The sequence below is a fragment of the Cyprinodon tularosa genome, unplaced genomic scaffold (genome assembly GCF_016077235.1).
Source record: "Cyprinodon tularosa strain WSP-4 unplaced genomic scaffold, ASM1607723v1 ctg1382, whole genome shotgun sequence".
Taxonomy (NCBI): domain Eukaryota; kingdom Metazoa; phylum Chordata; class Actinopteri; order Cyprinodontiformes; family Cyprinodontidae; genus Cyprinodon; species Cyprinodon tularosa.
Genome location: NW_024038203.1, coordinates 27,879 through 43,543, shown reverse-complemented (window position 1 = coordinate 43,543; position 15,665 = coordinate 27,879). Strand labels below are relative to the sequence as shown.

The 15,665-nt window shown below is 35.6% G+C and overlaps 1 protein-coding gene across 1 annotated transcript; it reads left to right on the top strand.

Moving 5' to 3' along the window:
• Nucleotides 1-4,816: 4,816 nt before the first annotated feature.
• Nucleotides 4,817-15,527, top strand: il11b (interleukin 11b). Its single transcript, XM_038278122.1, has 5 exons — nt 4,817-4,886; nt 12,478-12,644; nt 12,862-12,957; nt 13,074-13,241; nt 13,645-15,527. Exons 1-5 carry the CDS (start codon nt 4,880-4,882, stop codon nt 13,798-13,800), a joined length of 594 nt encoding a protein of 197 aa, XP_038134050.1. The 5' UTR covers nt 4,817-4,879; the 3' UTR covers nt 13,801-15,527.
• Nucleotides 15,528-15,665: the final 138 nt, after the last annotated feature.

Below are 15,665 nucleotides of genomic sequence, written 5' to 3'. Positions count from 1 at the left end.
ACAATATTAAATGTAAAAAAAAAAACGTTAGACATTTCTTCTTACATACATTGTATATGAATTCATACTACCTTTGTATATGTAAATAAAATCAGATGATCAAAGTTGACCACATACTGCTGCTTTTTCCTCCAAACAGTGCATATTTTTCTTTTCTCTTTTTGTTAAAATACTTAATGAATAATGAAATGAAAATAATGAGGGGAGTGTGGGAATATACATGATTTTTTATACATGGAGATGGGTTTAGTGTTAAGAGTAGGGTAAGATACCACTCTTGGTCTGTGAACACGAACCTTTGCCCCACATATTTCCCTGGGAACTGCTGCCCACTGCTCTCTAAGGGTCAGAATAAGCTAAGAAAACAACAGTTGAAATGTACATTTTATGATTAACTGCTAATTAGCTGATTATCCTTTTTTAGCGTTGATACCTAAGTGGGAATTCCTTGATATCAAATATGCACCTTGGAAAATCCCTTCACCTCCTGCGTAGATGATGACTGTCTTGATGTCATCTGTTTTTGACTATATGTCACTGAAGAAAATGTCTAGTCGGGCCCCTAAACTACCAACTGGAAGTCTGAGTCCCTCATGCTTTCACATCTAAAGAAAGTTATTTAATGCTTTTACTGAGGGATTGGAATATTTTACATACTTCAGAATTGATTGGGGACCACTTAACCCAAACATGTGTTTTACATTTGTCTGGCTAAGTCTGCAGGACCCAATACTTCCTTCAATAATATTATAAAAGAGGACAAGCAGGAGACTGAGAAGTTTTTACATTTTTGTTTTATGAAACATGCAGAGAGGGGAAAGTGAAACATATGTCTGTCTTTGCTGGAAAATAGTAGCTCAGTAACATATATATTATTTATATGTGATGACATAAACATCTGTGGAATAAAATTTCTGAATGAGATCACTGTAATGCATCTCAGACAGAGGTCCTGATTCCCAAAACGTCTCAAAAAAATTCAAAGGATTGTCATGACTAGTTTCTTCAGCCTTTGCTTTGATGACATGCTTCAGTGGGTGTCTATAGAGATACCAAGCACAGGCTGTCAGGGTAAATTCCTCTCTAATGGACGCGGCAATTGAATCTCTGAGTTTCTATGAAAACCTCATGGTGTTTGAAGTACTAAAAATAGTCCCTCTGGGTCAAAGTTTATTCATGCATTGTAACATATGTTTTTGAAGTTTTCGAGAAATTCCGAGCCCCCTTCCGCTTACCCTTTGTATGGGAGGTCAAAATCCTTCTAAAATTTATTGTTGTTCCCAACACCATGTCTCCTCCTTGTCAGGAGGGATTTAGCAACAGCCCTTCAGAGGATTTCAAAACTTTGGGTGGTATCAAATGTAAAAAAAGAAAAAAAACTGAATCTGTCAGTGACTTTCATGATCTCTCCCAATTTTCCATTCATCGCTGAATTCCTTGCATTCCTCCATTCATCAGAGGTCAGACAAGACAAAAAGAGCAGGAGCCTCAATGTGTGAGAGAGATCCGGAGCGTGGGTGGTTAGGGAAATGATGAAACAAGTTAGTCTAATAGTGAAAACCACCATTTAGGACAAGCCCCCATCAGCTACCAGGATACGCACAGACATAGACCCATGCTAACCGATCGCCTCTATCTCCATTACCCCATACGGCATCATCTGATGACAATAGAGAGAAAATCTGCAGACATTATGACACGTTTCCAGTCATGTTTCCAGTCAATACTTTCCCTGGGTCAGAGTTAATCTTTCCAGCATTAAAATAAATAAAAACATAGAGGGTTCTGGTTTCCAGTGTAAAACATAAACTTATTAGCTCATTTATCTGCATCCGGGTGGGTGGAAGGGGGACTATCAGAAGCTTTCTGAAGAACAGGAAACTTCATCTAAAAAAAAAAATAAAATAAAAAAGCTGGTGGCTTCTTGGAAACTCTGCAGCGTCACTCTACAGAATCACTTTGATCCACCCTGACAATGCAGTTTAAAATGAAGCCAAACCACCATCTACTGAATAAAGTGGGATAATGATGCTCCAATTAGATGGCATTTACAGTTTTTTAGCTGACACTTTAGATCGGAGTGACTTAACCCAAGTGAGTAAGTTGTGACTTATTGAACAGAATATTCTGCATCTTCAGCATTGTCAGCCACTGACATTTCTAATGGGAATGTGCAGAGTTTCGCTATTTTTACAAACCAAAACTGAAGAAATAACAGAATGCAGTACATGCCAGCCAAACATCTGGGAAACATAAAATGTTTTCCTGCAATCAGAGTCATTAAAGTTGTTCAATCCTTGGACAGAAATATATAAATAAAAAAGACAAAAGCAGGTAAGGCCAACACAATAAAGGATGATGGCTTTTCTTTCACTTTTAATTTTCAAATATTCTGAGCTCTACTGAATTTTACATCTTTAAAGATCAGAAGTAGAGTTTGAAACATGTCTGAGGACATAATTAATAATAAATTAAAAAAACTTACTTATAGGAACAGCAGAAGTGGCCAAATTCCTATTAAAACAGAACAAAAAGACTTAAAATGTTACACAAAGTTTCCCCACTTTTTAGCAAAATTTTGTAAAGCTGCTCACATTTTGCATTTCCTATCCAGTAATTATCCTTCAACTTTTAGATGCTTCCTCGGTCCAACTCACCTGAATCAAATGGCTGAATTACTGATTCAAATTCTCCAGAGTCCTTTTGACCATTTAATGTCTAATTAAAAGTGCGTCTAACCAAGAGCAAGTCTAAAAGTTACAGGATACCAACCCGCAGGAACTGGAATTACCCACCACTGGCCTAAACCGAAGCAAATGGTGACTGCAAAGACAAATAAGGATTAAGACTGAGCCAAATTTAAACATCCAGCTTGGGAGCCATGACGTTTTTTACCTCAACTAAACTTCCCTTGCCCTAAATGTAGCGTTCCAGTTGTTAAATGTAATAAAAGCACAAATGAACACTTGCCTTGAGGCAATAACCCCTTATATAGTTATTTTAGTGTGCTTAGAGAAAAATAAAGAAAAATAATCCTTACTTATAAGTTAAAAAGCTTTTTTTTGCTAGTTCAAAAAACTTACAAACTTACAATTAAGAAGCAACATTTTTCTCCGTAAACCCTGGTTTGGTGTATTTAAAACCTACTCAGGAAGACCTGGGAGTCTTCCTGAAAAGAACAAAAAGAAAACTCCACTTCTCCTTACATAGAAAGTACTTTATTTAGATTCAAAACAGTTTACACTAATTCAGTATCCCTAAAAAGAGAGGAAAACTAGTCGGATGGGTAAAAAAAAAGGGATTTGAGCAGATTCATGCTTTTCACTTTTGCAGAATATTCAGCAGCTTTAAAAAAAAATCTGCTCTTTTCAGGAATGTTGAAAAGCAAGAAGAGTTTAGGAGTTTTCTTTTGAGTAAAAAAACAAGTATTTCAGTGACAAAGCAATCTGTTATCATTAATCTTTTTTATGGTAATAAGTGTTGCGTTAAATGTGGGTTTCTGCTGCCCCCAATTAGCTAAGAAAATCATAAGAAAATCAGAAAAGAGTTTCCAAAAATCAAATAAGACACAGGTAAAAAAAAAAAAAAAACTTAAACCAGATGAAAGAACAACTCAGCTAGGCTAGGCACTGTAGGTAATATAACTGTAATGCTATTACAGCCATGTATATTGCAGTCATAGACTATTTTAGAAATAAGAATTAAATATCTTATCAAATTTAATAAAAAAAATCATAATTTTTTTATATTTAGATTTAGATTATAAAGATACTGGCAGATAAATTATCGATTCCCCTAATGGTAAAGTTGTAAGTGAAGTTTATGCAATTGGCAACAAACTCATACAGAAAAGGTGAAACAGGTTTTGGTTTTTACTGTTTTTAAATTGATTTTTTTGTTTTTTTCGTTATCTGAACCTTAGCCTCTAAACAGCAAATGATTTAATAAAATGGGCCAATAGAGATGTTACGAGCACATTAACATTTTAGATTTATGCTTTTCTTTTCTTTCATTGTGCCACAGATTTAATAACTGTATGACTGTTATTAAACATATTAATTGTAAATGTATAGTCTCACTTTAAGAGATTCAAACTGACTTTATAACACACAAAAAAAGCCTTCTGAAAAGTAAACTATTGAATTTCTCAAACTTGGCATAGGTGGATAGATATGCTTGTGGAGCTATTTTTGTCTTGCTTTAACCAGGAAGTTATTATTGAAACAATCAAATAGATTCAGGGTTCTTTCAAAATTTCCCCAAAAAACAAATATTTGGTAAAAAAAAAAAAAAAAGAAAAACAGGAATAAAGTTTCCAGGTGTAAGAGTTTCAGTTTTTATTGTTTGAGCCGGTTTTGTAGCCTGGAGGTCTATCAGAAAGCCACCATTCTTCTGTTTGTCCCTATTGATCACATTTTTCGAAATGTCGCAGCTTTATGATGTTACTTTACAAAAAAGTACTTTTATTGGTTTGTAGACAAGATTTTACAGATTAATCATCACAACCTCTCGCTGCTCCCCATCATCCTTCAGACTGATTGCAGTGCTGTGAGAGAAAGTGGTGGGATGATCTAACTTTCTTAATTCATTTTTTCTTGGACCCTGGGTGTTCCTGTGTGACACTGATTTCATTCAGATTAGCAATGGAAACAAAGAAATGTGGAGCTTTCTGAGATAAAGAGGGGTAAGAAGGGGAGGCTGGACAGCGTGGGCGTCGAAGCTCAGGCGGCAGCGACGGCTGATGACTCAGGTGATGTGTCATACTCCAAGCTATAAAAGGGAACTTTTACATTTTGTCCACACAAACACAACCACACACACGTACAGTACTCACACTGGACTCAGAGGGACTTTTGTTTACTACAGCAGCAGCCGAAAGATGAAATGTAAGTTTGTTCATCTTACTTTTAGAGGAAGACATCAAGTGTTTGTGTGTGTAGATGTGTGTGTGAGAGAGAGAGAGAGTGTGTGTGTTTGTGTGGGGGAGGTGGCAGTGATGGAGGGGTGGGGGGGATCCTCACTACACGTGGTCTTTACTTTTACTTTTCACCTGAAAATGTCTGAGAGAGAGTCAATGCAAAAGTCAATGAATGGGAAGCTGTTTCAGTTTGAGGCTGAAGGATGGGAGTTTGTTTTATTTAATGTGGATTCTGAAAAACCCACTGTTTGGCTCCAGCTTCGCTGTGATTGGATGATTCGTTGTGGGTAGGATAGTGTGTGTGTTTTTGTGTGTTAGGGATTTCCCCACATTCCTTCAACAAGTCTGAGGACTAAATTGCTTTATTTTTCTTTCCTTTAAATCTTCAGGTATAAGTTATCTTCATAATTTTAACTACAGTCACAGAACAAAATATTAATTCTCCTGTGATTATTTTCTGACAACCTGAAGGTTTCTATTTATGTAACCTATGCTAATTTGAATCCTTTGAGAAACAAATAGTCTTGAAATAACCTTAGTCTTTAACCTTTAAATATAGTAAAACTTTTTGTTGTTTGTTTTTTTAACAGTGACAATAATATTTTCAATAACTTATGAGGTTTAAACTTTAAACTTAACCAACAGCACTGACAAAAGTGCTGTGTTTTGTTTTCTCTCTAAGCCACTGCATCATTAAGTGTCTGGCTGATTGGTATTGATTTGCAGAGGGACTCCTCACACCACATGCTGGGCGTCACTGAAAGCAGCAGCAGTGACAGGTTTTAGTTTGTCCTGCATGTTATGGTTCTCCCGTCTGGTTCTCTATCTAGGAAACAGAAGAAAAACTGCATTAATGGGGAAATTGAAGGTCCAAATGTGATAGGGAAGGTTTTTTTTTATGTAAAATTATATTAAAGTAGGATTTTCTTAAATGTTAAGTTAAGATCCATTAAACAACAGGAAGCTTATATCAAAACATTTGATCTATTTAAATATGAGCTTGTGATAGATATTTGTTTTGTTTCCTCTCCTTCTTCTGGCTATATAAATAGTCATATGAAGCTGTTATTGTCCCAAAAGTCATTGTTGCTGCTTAATAAATCAGAAGAAATTGAGCTATTGTCTACGAGTCACTCCTGCAGACAGGGATGTCGTCATCCCACATCACTTACAGTAATCCAGTCTGCAGGCTCTCTGTTATGGGCCAAATTGATCCTGTGATGATGAATCAGCACTTAAACAAGCTCATCCAAGCGGTCATAGTTGGTATTGCAAACAAAAAACACAAAATGCTGCGAAGAGGCTTGTTCCTTTTTTCATCTCTTTGTTTTTAAAACTGTTGACCTTGTAAATAGATGAGTCATGTCAAAGCTGCTGAATCAGCCGCTTATCTATGGGCTATCGTCCATATAGAGTCAGAGCAATGATTACATGGATGCAGTTGTGTAGGAGAAAGTATCCTGATGTAACGTTACACTGAATGTGTCAAATGTGATAATAGGAAACAGGAAACAGTGCACTGTTACATGAAACTGCTGCGTACGTCTATCTATGCAGAGCTGATTTAACATGATCGGGTATCTACTTTTCTACAGCCTAAGGCATGTGTTTTAGATTATTTTCACCTTTTTTTTTTCAGAACCAGAGGTTTCAGCTTATTTAGCTGCAGAGATGAAGGTTTGCAGAAGAACTGCCAACTTTAATCATGTGCAGCTTGGAATGTCAGACTAAACATTCAGCTATCCGATCATAACATAAACCTCTGAAACTAAAATAAAAAGCTATCAGATAAAATTCAAAGAAAAAAAAAAAAAAAAAAAAAAATATATATATATATATATATATATATATATATATATATATATATATATATATATATATATATGTATATTTCTCTACATTTAAAACTAGTTTCATATAAAAAGATATGCAAATTTTGATTAGACAATATTTGTTTAATTGTTTAATTAGGTCATGAAATAGGCTTAGATAACTTTTATATTTAAATCTGGAGAATGAGAATCTGATGATATAGATTGGGACACCAAGTAAAAATGCAGTTTATTTAATATTTATAAATGTATTTCCTTTGATCTTGTTTAAAACAGGAAGGCAAGAGAGCTTATTTTTCAAATAAGGCAAATTTTTTTTCAATTTTTACAATTTTTGCAAAAAACATTCTCCTTAACTAAACCAGTTCTACATTTACGGTAGAGTAATAATTGTGAAGTTTAAAAACATAGAAATTTGACTAATAGTGGGTCACCTAAAACTTTTATTTCCGGCTTCTTCATGCATCCATCTAAGTAATGCCAGCTCCCATTTGCTTGATATAAACTGTGACTGTGAGCAAACAGGTTGTTTGTTTCATAAAGTAAAGTTTAAGTTTAGTCTATCTGAAGAATCTGATGATAACTCAGTGACACTAAAGTAAGTGTTTGACTTTCAGTTTTCAAATCCATCAGCCTCTAGTGTCTGTTTTTCTTTAGGTGCAGAATAAAGCAGAGCGGAGTGGGAAGTAGGTCTGTAGCTGGAAACAGCTGCTTGTTGCTGATTAAAACCAGACCCTGAAGGTTTAAACTACCAAAAAGACACAGTTAGTTTGGTTAGTTTGCTGAAATGGGTAACAGTCATATACCGCTTCAAAAATTATACTACATTTTTATATAATATGTCAGCATTTTGTTCAAACATTCTGATTTTATGTTTAATAGGATGACTCAGTTCACAGCAGGAGCGTGGAATAAAAAATGTAAACATTAGAGAAGCATTAATTTATGAACTTAAAAGCAGAGAGTTCTTTGAGGTAAACAGAGCACCTGTTCATGAGACGATTCCCTGTCCTTGAAAGTAAAAGCAAAGAGAGCTGAGGAAATAAGGCGTCCACTGAGCACACAGGAAACTCCAGAGTTTGTTTGTCTGACCCAGCAGAAAAAAAAAGGGGGCACGAACTCAAACGGAAACTGAGGAAGCGGGTGATTATGTGAGACACCGCACGCACTTGTTGGTGTTTCATGTTTGAGTAAATGTGTTCTGACGAAACGCACCGCTCCACACATCAAACACGGCCCATTCACTGTGCTTCTGAAGCAACTTTACTGTGAGCCGTAATGCTGTCACAGCTGTTTACTCTGCCAGATACATGACTGTACACTGCACCGCCGCTGGATGTTATTCTTTACTTTTTCTATCCCTCTCTTTAACCTTTTTGCTGATTTCTTTCTCAGTAATTTTCCAGCTGCTAACATAAGGATTCCAGTTGTCCAATGTGTGTCCCTGGCAAAATGAAAACTCTAACTGTTCATCACTGCATTAAACCAAGATAAAGGCTGATGATAGATAGTTTCACCCTGAATTTTCCTGGGTAATTATCTGAAATAAAACACCTGTGTGTGATTAAAAGCTCTATTTAGACCTCTTGTATAATGTTCTTCGATTTGGCTGTAGTATTGAGTTTTGGTGGTGTCACAAAACCACACATTTATTTAGTGTGAACAGCAAGAATTTTTTCCCCAGATGTATTCCCCCTGCATATTTATTCCACCCAAATTTCTCTCAAAAAGAGCTGAACCTTTTTTTTTTTTGACTGGAGTTTTGTCTTATTTTGACAAAACCAGGCTGAAATAAGTTATGAATCCCATTACAATGGAATTTGTCTCTTTTTTTCCCCCAGCAATTTCTAATATTTTCCCACAAATGTTTATAACTATGGCAAACAGCCAAAGAAAACAAGATTTAAAGCTTTTCTAACCTCTGTACCAGAGCCTTACTACACCCACATCTAGTATTTGAAAAATGTGCCTAAAGGAGGAGCTGCCATGTGGACCAGAGAATGTTCCGGGGGTTGGGGGTGTGGATGTGTGCTCTGATAAGCTAAATAAATGCTAAATACACCAACTGAATGCTAAGCTAATGACTCTCTAATCTAATCTTTAAAAAGAAGGGGAAGTTCAATATCCCAAATTATATACCCACAGCTGTAGTGAACAGTTGCTGTTTTTTTTTTTGAGCCCACACCAGTACTGATTCCATTTCAAATACAGTTGTTTAAAAACTATTAAACCTGAGAAGGGCGCCAGTTTTAGACAGAAAAGCAGGATTTCCCCTAATGGGCATTGAATTGTCCAAATGATGCCTGGAACGTTTAGATTGCTCTGTAAGATACCAATGTTTACTGATAGCTAATTCACTGTTATTTTGGGGTGAGTCATCCTTTAAGAAGCAGAGTAGTCTGATGGTTTTGTTCTGTCAGAAAAGGAAAGTTTCAGGTCTAAAGCAAAGAATGTGCAATGGTTTACTATAAAGTTTGATTATGAAATAAAGAGGTCAGTGTTCCGGGCAAACTAAAGCAGCATCATTGTAGTGATACAAGTTAAGAAACCTTAAATATTCAACAGTATGTGTTTAAATTCTCATAGATAATAAGAAACGCATATTTCAAACCTTTTATAGACTGTATTAGAACACTGTCAGACAATTAATTCTAGCCTAAAACATTTAAACTGCTGATCATCTTGATTCTTACTTGATTCTTCTTACTCTATTTAACTTTAAGGCAATCAAGATTAAAAAAGATTTAGAATCTGAAATAAAATACATGCTTAATTTAACAGGTAAAAACTGTTCCCACCTGCTGCCTTTAAATATGCTATAAATTGGACCCGTTTACAGTAAGTGTCTGTGAGGTAGTAAAAGTGTCTGAAAACGCCTAATGGGCTTGACAAAGAGGATGTTTTTTTTCAGCCCAAGGCGTCAGTCTGCTGATGTCACCACATGCAGACTATTCTGAGTCAGATCGGTGGGCTTGCTCGTCTCTCTTACACCAACAGAAGGCTCAAAGCACGCTGTAAAAAACCCTGCATAGCTCACATTCCTTAAGCATGACCTAACTCATCTAACGGACAAACCTTTTCTTTGTGGCTTTGCGGTTTGGTTTTTCAAGCTTTCATAAATCACTGAACAGGTTTACAAACAGGAGCTAACCTTGATGCCAATGTTAGCCCTTCTAAGACGGGTGATTAATTATTAAGAACAGTTAAAGAGCAAGGTTTAAGCCATTAATTCTAGAATTATATTTTCTCTCTCTAGATTCCTCAAGCATAGTATGGGATGTTTAAACTCAGTATGCTTAGGATTTGTTCAAAATATTAGTATGTCATGAAAACAATTTAAGTTTTCCTAAAGGTCTTAGAGGATTCATTAATGTTTACTAAATGACACCTGTGTCCATAGTTGACAAACTCAGGCAAAATGGCCTAGTTTCTTCAATTCTGCAAAATAACAGTAATCCTATAGAAACCAATAGAAAATGTACAGTATATAAATGTTTAAATGAAGAACATCCTTATTATATAGTCGATAAAGTATTTATTAAAGATTTCATCTGCTGTGGTGCACTGAATTTATCTTGATGCATGAAGTATTTGCAGATCTCTAAAATAGTAACACTGCAGACTGTCTGTAGAGTTACAGCACTGAGCCCACCTCAGTTTCCAACAGTTGGTGTTTGTGCGGAAACAGGTCTGAGCTTGATGGGAAATGAGGACACAGACGCCAAAATATGAAGAGGCTGCATACCTCTTATTAATGTTATCTCAAAGGCTGTGAGAAAGTAAGGAGTATCCACAAAGTCTAACAGCACAAACTCCTTAACACCCCAAAACACCCAAATTTATCACCAGACAAACCAAACCTCAAATAATTCAACAACGTTGATAAAAAATTTCAGAGTGTAAGTTCATAAATACTCATAACCATTAATATATAAAACATTATAATGGTCAAGTTGATTTAAGATACAATGCAAATCCTTGGTTACAGAAAAATCCCCCAACAGATCCCGGTACTGTAGTATCTAATGATAGGCACCTTAATCCCTATAATGGGCATAAACTTACAATACATCTTATCTCAAGGGACCTCACAGAGAAATTTTAGCTCATTCATATAGAAAGATTGATTAAACATTCTGTATATAAGGAAATCCTGCTGATTCTATCCAAATATTAACGTTACAGGCTTTGCTTCGCTCCTCCAGGATGAGCATATGGTGACAGCGGACATTTGCTTGTATTGTGGTGTTGACTTTGTGGCAGTTCCTCAAAATTGAGCATTTATGCAGCAGCAGAAGGCAGGAAAACTCCCTCTTGACACAAATAACCCCCCACACCCACCCCCTGTTGATTTTCTTCAACAGGGGTGTATGATCAAGGTCCAGAATTTGTATTTCCAGCACCACAACATAGACTGGGAACTAATCACCTTGTAAAGTGAATAGAATTAAGGAAAAGCAGTTAGGGGTTGATTTGACAAAAACTAAATAATTGGAGAATTGAGGTAGAAAGAACCAGAATTGTAAAAGTGGCCTTGATGCCTTCCAGGACACTAAGCCTATAGCAGCATATCTATAGTTATAGTCAAAGACTAAATGTCAGATTACTATAAATAATAATAATCACCAAACATACTTAATGTATCCATTAATCTATTAAACCACATTTATTTCTTGTAGCTCCCGCACAGACACTGGGCAAGGGGTAAGATACTTAGTGGCCAGGGTGCAAAAGTCTCACAGGGCAAATATAAACTTATTGCTATACATGTGCACAGTTTGATTTAGAGCAAATCTAGAGACTAATTAACCTCTTATACATGTTTTGAGCTGCAGGAGTAATCCAGGGTAGATAGACTTTGCAAACTGCGTGTAAAAAGGCCTCCGTTGAGGATATTATGTTGTCTTTCAAGCATGTATCTCATGCATGTGCTGAACTCTTTATAACTTGTTTATTTTTCCCAGAAACACAAGCTATCATTGTGCAGAAATCTGTTTATATTTGACGCATTTGGGTCTTTAAGCATCCATCCACACCACAACCGCTTTTCTTCCCGTCACAGAGGTTAAACATCTTAAAGCTCTTATCTGATTTTTAGAATGACTGTTAATGTCTAGACGACAGGATGCTTTAGATTAATCTGATAAAACTGTAAAATGAGGGTTACAATTAATGTGTGCATCAAAGCATCAATGTAAATGTTCATGTTAAGGATATTGCGGGGGTAATGGCGGGTAGGTTTTTCTCTGGCTTTAAAGTTCTTGAGCCTAATGACTGTAAGGTGTTAATGTTCCACTTGCAGGAAGTTTCAGGTAATTGTTATGTGAGATTATTGGCCTCCTTACTGTCGTGACAAACTACAAGCTGACTGCAGCTACCTCAGAATTAATCTTGTGCGTCATGAGGTGTTTAGAAATGAAAACAAGTATGAATGCGATGTTGTGGTTTTCACTCTGAATCACAGCCACAGCGCTTCTGGGTCAAGGAGAAAGGAAAGGAATCTTAGATGTTCTCCTTTTGAATGCAGCGATTCACACACCTGCCTGCACAGCTGTGTGAACAGCTACAGCTGGATGTTAGTGAGTCAGATAAGTGTTTTTTTGAACATGTCTGGATTTGGTGATTCCATCTGAAGAAGAACCATTTCTGTGTTGTCATGGAGAGGATTTTAAGAAGGTAAAAGAGTTTCCAAAGGCTAATTGTTTGCCCTCTTTCTTGTCTCCACAGTAATTCCTGAGACCTTCTCTTGTCTGTTCCGACTGCTGCTCCTGACTGAGCTAATTGTTCAGTCTTCATCTCTTCCCACCCACAGCTCCTCCCACTGTGGATTTTTTGGACAAATGATACATCAGGTGGAAAGTTTGATGAACTTATCCAAAAAAATGCATGAGTTGGTAAGGTTTGTTTTATGACTCCTTGATTTCCTATTTGATAAATACGAAAATAATTTCCCCACCCTGAATCATAGCTCTTAATATTTTATCTTATCTCTCTAGAATTTTACTAATTTAGCAACAAAATTGGCAACTAAGGGACCTAATTTTTTCCATCCATCTTTTGCTGTTATTTTGATGAAGCCAACTAATTCACTTTTTCTCTTTTCCTGAACAGAGAAATGAAGAACTGCAACATTTTGAAGAAGTCCCAGTAAAGCTGGAAAATCTGCCTGATTTGCATTACACTGCTAGCCATTTAAGGAAACTAAAGGTAGAAAGTTTTAAAGTTTAAAACTACTTATCTCGACTCTTTACTCCAAAATACAGCAGATTTGATTACCATAAACACATTAAATAAGAGACTGTGTATTTTTGTGTCTTGTGCAGGTCAATGAAACCCTAACCCTGCTGCATACGTACACTCAGTCTTTCAGACTCCATATTGACTGGTTGAAAGATGCAAAAGAAAATTTCAGTTTGCCTTTCCAGACTGAAGTGAGCGCCAGTTCTCATCTACTGCACTTGTCCAACCTCATTAAAAGATGTCTTCATCCGGTAGGTTGTCTCGCTTTGATTACCCTCAAAAATATGGAAGAGTCGTAGAAACAAAGATGCTAATTAAATGCAAAAAAGACATTAATATCACAAAGATGCATGACAGGCTAAAATCAGAGAAAAGAGAAACATGTTTATTAAAGTTAAATGAAATAAATGAAAAGCTGTATTGTATATAGGAAACAATTTTCTACAGTTTTTCTAAATTTTTTAGACTTCTTGTATATAGTTATAACATAATGAAATATGAGCTACAGGAAATAGTGAAAAAACATTTTAAACTAATTGGTTAATAAGTTTTCTTTCAGTTAAATTGATGCCGTCTTGGATGTTTTGATATGTTTGTATCATTATGCTCTTAATAATGGGAGATCTCACTGTAGCTGTTTTCTTTGTTTTTCAGCCAAACGAAAGTGGTCTTCAGTCTACTGTTCCCCACCTTCCTGTTGTCTCCACCGCCTTTGAAACCCTATTGTACTCCATAGAAATCTCAGACAGGTTAAACGTCTTCTGTGTGTGGTCAAAGAGAATCTTACGGTACATCCACAGGCATTCTTAAAAAAGAAAAAAAAAGGTGTATGGTACTTTCAGAGGCAGTACTGATGCCGTGGGTATTATGCCAACGTCATCAGAAAACCACTGTTCACCCCAGAATGTTTTGAAGCAGTATTATGTCATGCTAGTGGACTACCTCAAGATGGCAGAGTTAGATAACCCACCATGTTGGTGCTGACCGAGAGAATAGACGATTTATTATCCTCCTTCTTTTACAAGCACAACTTCAGTTTAGCTTAGAAATGTGACTCCACTTATTTATGAGACAGAGTAAAAACTCACAGGCACTCAAAACAAAAACACATTTTAAAACTTTGCCAGATCTTTTTTTCATTATGGTTGCAAAAACAGTTTGTTCTTATACATAATGGTGTATTTTGGGGAATATGTTTGAAAGGAAATTGTCTTAGATGCACATCCAATCACAGCCTCACATAGGAATGTTTTCTCAATAACTTTAGCATATTTAACCCCATAGAATCTAAAACATAACATAATTGTCAGAATTTTCTAATTTCTGAACCTAGAGTCTTTCTTGAACTTTCAGACAAATACAAACAAGAATGAGATCTAATTGTGTAAATAGGATTTCATATCATTTGTGATACATTTTTGTGTAATTTATTATGCATTTTCTGTTCACTACATGCAGCTGATTGTGACAGTTAGATTTTTAAAGAAAAAACATGTTTATGTGGAGGTCTAAAAATCAGTTATGATAAATCTGGGGTTACAGGGTTAAACCATGCTCACACATTGAAGGCAACACCATCACCATGTTGTCAAACAGTTTGCAGAACTTTTCATGATCAGTAGATTAGACAAAAACAAAATTTCCCTGTTGACACATTAATTATTTGCTGTATCAATATTTTCTGTTAGTGTTTGCACTTACCATGCAGAAAGTGTTTTTGGTTTATCATTTTTAGGAAGAGTTTTTAAAGTGTCTTGAATTTGCAGATTTTGGTAGAGCTTCCATTCATGTGTCTAGTCTAAAGACCAAAAACTGAAAACAAAAACAACTGTGCTCAAAATATTTAAATAAATTTAAATAGAATAGCTTCATTCTTACTCTGCCATCACTATGTTTCAGCTATGTGCCTGATGGTTGATAATCAGCAGCAAAGGTGCAAAATTTAAAGTTGGAGTTTTTAGTAGAATTTGCAGCCTGACTCAGACTGTTCTTTGCTTACATATAAAAGCTGTTTCTGATGCCATTATTGCCTCTTGCTGGATTGGCATGAATATTTCAGCATTTTCTTGAACGTTTGCCAAATAGAGAGAGTTGATTCTTTTTGAAAAAGCTTATCTAAGCTTAGGGCATGAGTGGAAAGCCTCTTAATGTTACCAGCATGACCCAGTATCATTTCTACATGTTTTAACTGGTATGAATGGTGCATTGTTTACAAAGGATTTTTCTTTAAACAGGTTGTCATGGTTATTTAACATAAAGCAGAATGTAGGTTTATCTCATTAGTTTAAGAAAAATAATGTTTTCTTTTACATGTAGCCGTTTAAACTGTACTTATGCACTGTGCCGAGGTCCCGTCATCTGTGACCTTTTCTTCCACTGAGACTGTTTACATGGACAGTGCCTGACAGGTATTGATTGGAACACTGAACCAAGTGGCAAAAAATATGCATTGTGTATTAACTCTTTAGTTTATTTTTTTTCTTTTTTATCTATTTAGATTGCTATTTATCAGTTTTTTTTGTTTATTTTTTTTATATTTTATATTTTGTATTTGAACAGTGAGGTGCTGGCATCTCAATTGTTCTATAAATATGGTTTTATGTCACGTATGATATTAATATTAATGTATTATCTTTTATTGTAACTTATACTATTTATACTATTATAATGTATTT

Coding starts and splice junctions, on each gene's coding strand:
- il11b (XM_038278122.1), top strand. Junction 12,645..12,861: donor CCAAAAAAATGCATGAGTTG/GTAAGGTTTGTT, acceptor TTTCCTGAACAG/AGAAATGAAGAACTGCAACA. Junction 13,242..13,644: donor TTAAAAGATGTCTTCATCCG/GTAGGTTGTCTC, acceptor TTTGTTTTTCAG/CCAAACGAAAGTGGTCTTCA.